The following is a 7500-nucleotide window of genomic DNA, read 5'->3' as shown; positions in this document are numbered from 1 at the left end:
GTCAGTGTTAGATAATTGCTGAATGAACTGATTGACCTTCCTTTTGTTGTGATCGATGAATCTGTGTTCCCCTAAAGTGATCGTCCGCTGAACCGTCCCAATTGTCCCACCGATACCAACCAATCAAACATCCTTTTTTTATAAAGAGCGAGACTTGACCCGCTTGAATTCTCCGCCCACCCCGTTCCAACAATGGACGGCCTCGAGCTGGAGGAGATCGAGGTGGCAGACACCCCCGTCAGGAGGAAACCCAACAGCAGCACCGAAGACGTCGCCCTCGACTCGCCTCCTTCGGCGCCTTCTACGCCCGTCCCCCCCTCCCCGCCCGACCCCACCTCCCCGACCCAGAACCTGCAGCCCGTGCCCCCCTCCCCCACCACCCCGACGAGTCCCACGGGGCCCGGGGGCGGCTTCGGGGCCAAGTTGCCCAACATTAAGATCAAGAAACAGTACAGCAAAATTTTCAGGATTAAGACCAAGGTGAGGTACCTCAGTGTCTCAGGCTTATTTATTTTTTTTTTTGGTAGAATAGATTTACCTGTTTATACATACATGTAACACACACACACACACACACACACACAATCTGTTGACTTCCTCCCTTCCTCCAAGAAAGGTATACGGGAGAAGCCATGCATTCTTACACCTATCTGTTGACTTCCTCCCTTCCTCGAAGAAAGGCACATGGGAAGTCATGCATTCACACACCTATCTGTTTGTCTGCCCCTTTTGTATTCACGAGGTATCTTAATCATTTCCGAAAGGATTCACGGTAAATTTTATGGTGGGATAGGCTAAGAGCCAGGGAGGAAGCAAACAGAATTTGGAACGAATCCAAACACAGAGACGCCATTTATCCGTTCATTTAGTTTTGCGAAGTGAACCATCTTTCATTCAAGCACCATGCCAGACCAGCTTGCTGTGTTCAGAATGCCCTTTGGATTAATTAGAATCTGCGATAAGATAAAAAAGAAATAAGCCAGGTATAGCCTATACACAGTAGAGACCTAAACACCTAGTGATTGTTTTGAGAAGACCAGAAAGACAGACAGAGAGATATTTACCGTTTCAAACAGAATGATTCTGTGACTCTGACAGACAGTTGACGGCATGCTTGATTCGCCAACAGTTGCAGGATACGACAGACTGATGTAACAGCAATATGTAGACCAGTGGACGGAAGACTGACAACTGCATTACATCACTGCATTTAGAGATATACTGTATATATACATATATACAGACATATATACTTATATATATTTAATATTGAATGAAAATCTCCTCTAGATACCATCTCATTTAAATGAGGTCCTGGTAATAAATGTATTAATATATATAAATATTATATATTAAAAAATTTAATAGCGGGACCTCATTTAAATGTGATGGTATCTAAAGGAGATTTTCATTAAAAAAAAAAAGTACAAGCTTTAAGGTATCTAAAGGAGATTTTCATAAAAAAACAGTACAAGCTTTCAAGGACCTTCTGTCCCCATCGCCCAGTAGCCTTCTGAATAAAAATCTCTGTTAGGTACCAGTCTGTTAAATGAGAGTGTTATTAATATATATATATATATATATATATATATATATATATATATATATATATATATGTGTGTGTGTGTGTGTGTGTGTGTGTGTGTGTGTGCGTGTGTGCGTGTGTGTGTTTGTGTGGAATGTTTTTCACTGTGTTCTCAGAAGCTGAGAAAGAAAATATTTTGAGCAAACGTTCGAACACACCTGTGTTGTATTTGGCCCGCCCCTATTTAGGGGTACTCGACGAAAGCAGAATATTTTTAGGGATGGCCCATCTGTATTGGCTGGGAACCCTTTTTTTTTTATGAGGGGGAGGGGAGGTGTTTTTTTGTAGAGGGGTGGTAGGTAGGTAGGCTGAGGGAAGATGGCGAAGTCTATAGGTGTATTGTAGTTCCGAATTTAAATCAGATCGATCTAATTATGAATGTGCTTATTTATAATGTTGAATCAGTATTTAATTACGTTAATTACTGTACACATTGCATGTGTTGATTTAAATACCGGGTATTGATGGTGAAAGATTAAAACTCGGAAGATCATGAAGGGATTTATTTCTTAAATAAGTGTGAAATTAAGTTAGATTGAACATAGCCATACATAGATGACTTAAGTTGTAAATAAGTTAGCACAATTGGAAATTGTAATAATTACATTGGTGTGGTTTGGTCTTGCGGAGAGAGTGGGGTAATATACTGTAGGTGGGTGAAAAGCGTGCAGATGTACATACTTGGCTTGAATTTACAGATGAAAACTCTAATAATTACATAATTACATTGGCGTGGTGTGGTCTTGCAGAGAGAATGGGGGAATATGGATGGGTGAAAAGCTTGCAGATGTATGTACTTAGCTTGAATTACTGTGAAGTCTTTTTTTATGGGTATTAATCAGCTGATTTTATGGACTGTACTGTGGTTCATTCCATACAGCAGCTATACAAGAACGGGGATGTAACTATAATATTTTTTGTTTTTATTTATATTTAAAAATTCTTATTAAGTATCTACCCTCATGCTGCCATGAATTTCACTTAATTTGAATTTCGCTTAATTTTTAAACGTGATTTCCCTTATTCAGCTTTTCAAAGGCCATATATACCGCGTATTCATATAGTCATTGACAAATCTTATGTTCATTAACTTAACCTTCTTAATAGTGATGAAATAAGTCGCTAATATCGACCTTATGAAAATATAAAATGAAGAAGTAAAAAATGCGCCGAAGTTTCTTCGGCGTAATCGAGTTTTCTGTACAGCGTAAAATGCTGTATGAAATTTTCAGCCACGGTCAGGTGGTGGCCTCAGCCACGGCCCATGAAACTCAGCCCACTGTCCGGTAGTGGCCTGTGTTGTTGTTACCTATTATATTTACCTATATCGGTGCCACAAGTACGATTATGGCTACCTTTAACCTTAAATAAAATAAAAAACTACTGAGGCTAGAGGGCTGCAATTTGGCATGTTTGATGATTGGAGGGTGAATGATCAGTATACCAATTTGCAGCCCTCTAGCCTCAATGGTTTTTAAGATCTGAGGGCGGACAGAACAAAGTGCGGACGTACAGACAAAGCCATCTCAATAGTTTTCTTTTACAGAAAACTAAAACGCTCTCCAGTCGCCAACATTCGCTTCTTAAGCCGAAATATAGTTATTTCCTTTTGATCGACTTGTTTACGATTGCGCAAATACCATTCAAACAATAATTACTATCTAACAGAGGACGTGACTTACTGCTAACATACTATATCCTCTTCAGGCGTACTGCATCCTCTTCCGTAGGAAGGGTCGACATTTTTATCAAAGAATGGGCATGAATACGCCACTGGTTTTATTCTTCGTTCAGGAATTGTACGAGCCCCCTTGGATGTTGTGGGGGTGGGAGGGGGAATGGAGGGGTTGGAGGTGGGGGTTATGTGTAGGTTTGGGGTAGCCGTGACGTCACTCTTACGGAAATGCACATGTATGGTTTCTTGCGTTATTGCATAAGGGATGTGGGGGTTATATACAGTTGTATTGTTAAGTATATATATATATATACACACATGTACATAGAGAAGTCTTCCTATGAGTAATCTTAGCACGAGGCTTATCATAATAACAAGAGCTTCCTTCCATTTCCTCTCACTTATAAAACGTTTGAAACGAGTATAGTTCAGGTCATTTGTCTATGCAACATGTTCTTCAGCATATGTCAATTTGTATGTTTACATTAATTTTGGCGCAGAAGTAACTTTATCTTGTCATTGTTTTCCGGTCTGAAGCATTTTTCATCTTATGACTTCTGAGATGTAGATGTTCTGTCAATTTTATAATAGGTATGAGACAGAGAGAGACTTACCAGGGACAGAAATCTTTATCACTGTCTTGTTGGGAAACAACAGTCTTGTCTCATAGACAGAGGCAAGCTAAAGTTTTTGGGGAACATACAAGAAGACAGTGAACTAAGAATTCTGTAATTCAGAGGCAATGTATTTCTCCTTCAGTTTCTGAATTCTCACCTTCAGATCAGTGTCTTATGTTGTAGTATTTGACTTTCGCACATTCTAATTTTTTCCAGTTTTCTGCCAAAATTTGTACCCTTTCCTGCCTTGCCAGTAGCAGCAGTATTGGTTTTATGCTTTCCACTTTCTCTAGTCTCCTCCTAATTCTTATTTTATTCAGTCACCAGTCTAGAATTTTAATTAACCTGCCTTTAAAACCATTATATATGACATCTTTCCCTATTCTGTGCTTTGTTTTTTTTTAAAACCCGGTACATCTGTAACTCTCAGGTAACTGAATTTCATATGAACATAATATTATTCTCTGGGAGCTTGAATTTCAAGTCACTGACCCCTGTGGTGGGCTTGGTCCATAGGAATGGGGGTTAATCTTCTGAATAATGGTGATGATTTTATAAACGTTCTTAACGAGTCCAGTAATGTTAGTGCTTGTATTGAATACGTTCAGTGATTTACCACAAGCACAAATATGCAAATCATTATTTTAGTATTGTATAAAATAGTGTGGCTACAGAAATGTATTGTGTATATATATGTGTGTGTGTGTGCGTGTGTGTGCATAATCAAGAAACATACTAATGGTTGGGAATACGCAACTAATTTTCGCAGTATACCTAAAACAGCGTGGCTACAGAAATGTATTCGGTATACATAAAAACACGACACTCTCTAGTGATATAGAATACATGTGAATACAGTTAATAAATACATGAATATAAATAACAAAGGTTGATATAACAGTGGGTGAAGAAGGGTACTGAAATCCCCATTAAATAAATACCGTGACAGAGAATGAGAAAGAGTTCACACCGACGTTATAATCTTGGCAATGCTTATATAGCCTTTTGCTTCAAGAGGGCTTTTGCGCGCGCGGGCGCGCGGCCGGCTGCTGGCTTAGCTGCTGTCGCCGCCGCCAATGGTACAACACACTCCCGTTGCTATAATTATCAGGTAAAGCTCTCTCTCTCTCTCTCTCTCTCTCTCTCTCTCTCTCTCTCTCTCTCTCTCGCTTAAATTTTCCCTTGATTTAAAAAGATAATTTTATTGATGTGGAAATCTAGTTTGGTTATAATTGGAATATTTCGTATATTAAAAGTCTCTCTCTCTCTAATTGTAGGCTTCGTAAAATGGAAGATTCTCTCTCTCTCTCTCTCTCTCTCTCTCTCTCTCTCTCTCTCTCTCTCAACGGAAAATACCCCTGCGATAATAAAGAATCAATCTCCCGTTTATATCTAAAATCCAACAATTAATACCCTTATTTACACTAATACCCAAGTCAGTACACACACAAACAAGTAAAAATTGCGCCGAAGGAACTTCGGCGCAATCGAGTTTTCTGTACAGTCGCTACAGCTTATAATCATGTCCACCGAAAATAGATCTATCTTTCGGTGGTTTCGGTACAATGCTGTATGAGCCGCGGCCCATGAAACTTTAACCACTGCCCGGTGGTGGCCTGGTCTATATCGTTGCCAGAAGCACGCTTATGGCTTACTTTAATCTTAAATAAAATAAAAACTACTGAGGAGGCTAGAGGGCTGCAATTTGGTATGTCAGATGATTGGAGGGCGGATGATCAACTTACTAATTTGCAGCCCTCTAGCCTCGGTAGTTTTTAAGATCTGAGGGCGGACGGACAGACAAAGCCATCACAGCAGTTTTCTTGTACAGAAAACTTAAAAGCTAACAAACCACTCTTACAAAAATCAACGTTTTAAGGTCAACGCATATTTAGCCCAGCCGTCTCCTTTATCAAAGAGACGGAAAGAGAGAGAGAGAGAGAGAGAGAGAAAAAAAAACGTTTCCCGCATCCCCAGTTAAAGTTGGATTTTCGATTCGGCGTCTCCTCGTTAAATCTATAATTAGGGTTCCGGAAGAGACCTCGGACCTTTTCGTATCTTCCCCCTCCCCCGTCCAAGGCCGGCAGAGGTGTTTGGGCGATCGCGCCCCTGATGAGGTTTGAGTTTGGTCTAAGTCCCCCAAGGTTTGAGTTTGGTCTGAGGGGAGTTTTAGGTTTAAAATTTCGCTTTAGTTGAGTTTAGTTAAGCTCTGGTTTGTTGTTATTGTTGTTGGACATAAATTCAGGCTTTCCAACTTTGTGTAGCCTGTGCGGGTTTTATGCATTTATTAATATATATTCCACATTTTCATTCTTCAAGTTGTGTGGTTTATGTATTTGCTACGTAATCCTTCAATCTGCCAATTTATTGTTTTAATGAGATATGTCATCAGAAACATTTTAAAGTATCCAAGCTTTTCATCCGGGTTGTACTGTTCTTGTAATCGGGACGTGTTATTCTAAAACCCATGCTTATATCCCGTCTACCTTTACTCAACCCGTGCTTGTAAATCGGTTATAACGTTCATAACATAATCCTTGAATCTGTTAACACGTATTACAACCTATGGTTGTAATCTGTAATTGGTTATATTCTTCCCCAACATCTGTGATTCGTCGCTCTCGCTTTGAATTGCCTTTTTGGTTATCTCAGTATTGGCTAATCTGTGTGGTCATTTGCACATTAACCTGCATCTCAGAATGATTATTTTAATCTCGTTCAGGGACTGCGATTGGTTATTTTAAACTCGGCCTGTGTCTCTGACTGGTTATTTTAAGCTTAGACAGGAGTGTCTGATTGGTTATTTTCTCCTCGACTTGCGTCTCTGATTGGTTACTGTCTCCTCCTCGACTTGCGTCTCTGATTGATTATTTTCATCCCGAACTGAGTCTCAGATTAATTTCAACAATCTCAACCTGCACTTCTGAGTGGCTTTCTCCTCCTCGACCTGTGTCTCTGATTGGTTCATTTCATCACCTTCAGCCTTCCTTGCATCTCTGATTGGTTCCTTTCATCATCTTCAACCTGTCATGCATCTCTGATTGGTTCATTTCATTATCTTCAACCAGTCCTGCATCTCTGATTGGTTCATTTCAGTATCTTCAACCTGTCCTGCATCTCTGATTAGTTCATTTCATCCCCTTCAACCTGTCCTGTTGTCTGACTGGTGAATTTCATCATCTTTAGCTTGCCCTGTATCTCTGATTGGTTCCTTTCATCATCTTTAGTCTGTCCTGCATCTCTGATTGGTTCATTTCGTCATCTCTAGCTTGTCCTGCATCTCTGATTGGTCATCATCATCTTCAGTCTGTCCTGCATCTCTGATTGGTTCATTTCTTCATCTTCAACCTGTCCTGCATCTCTGATCGGTTCATTTGATCATCTTCAACCTGTGCTGCATCTCTGATTGGTTCATTTCATCATCTCCAACCTAGCCTACATCTCTGATTGGTTCATTTCATCATCTCCAACCTGTCCTACATCTCTGATTGGTTCATTTCATCATCTCCAACCTGTCCTACATCTCTGATTGGTTCATTTAATCATCTTCAACCTGTCCTGCATCTCTGATTGGTTCATTTGATCATCTTCAACCTGTCCTGCATCTCTGATTGGTTCATTTC

The 7500-nt window shown here is 39.9% G+C and overlaps 1 protein-coding gene across 3 annotated transcripts in view; it reads left to right on the top strand.

Annotated features, from left to right (window-relative positions):
* The window catches only part of Amph (amphiphysin), a 140967-nt gene that overhangs the window by 40302 nt on the left and 93165 nt on the right, over positions 1-7500 (top strand). Inside the window, exon 2 of one of the 3 annotated variants that reach the window (XM_067127868.1) lies at positions 1-480. This exon is cut by the window's left edge and continues 275 nt beyond it. The exons of the other annotated variants lie outside the window; for them this stretch is intronic. Coding sequence (XP_066983969.1) covers positions 193-480 — 288 coding nt within the window. The 5' untranslated portion in view covers positions 1-192. The remainder of the gene's footprint in view (positions 481-7500) is intronic. 3 annotated transcript variants of the gene reach the window in all.

The sequence above is a fragment of the Macrobrachium rosenbergii genome, chromosome 26 (assembly GCF_040412425.1).
Source record: "Macrobrachium rosenbergii isolate ZJJX-2024 chromosome 26, ASM4041242v1, whole genome shotgun sequence".
Classification (NCBI taxonomy): domain Eukaryota; kingdom Metazoa; phylum Arthropoda; class Malacostraca; order Decapoda; family Palaemonidae; genus Macrobrachium; species Macrobrachium rosenbergii.
The sequence above is the reverse complement of the archived record's forward strand: the minus strand, read 5'-3'. Positions and strand labels throughout refer to the sequence as shown.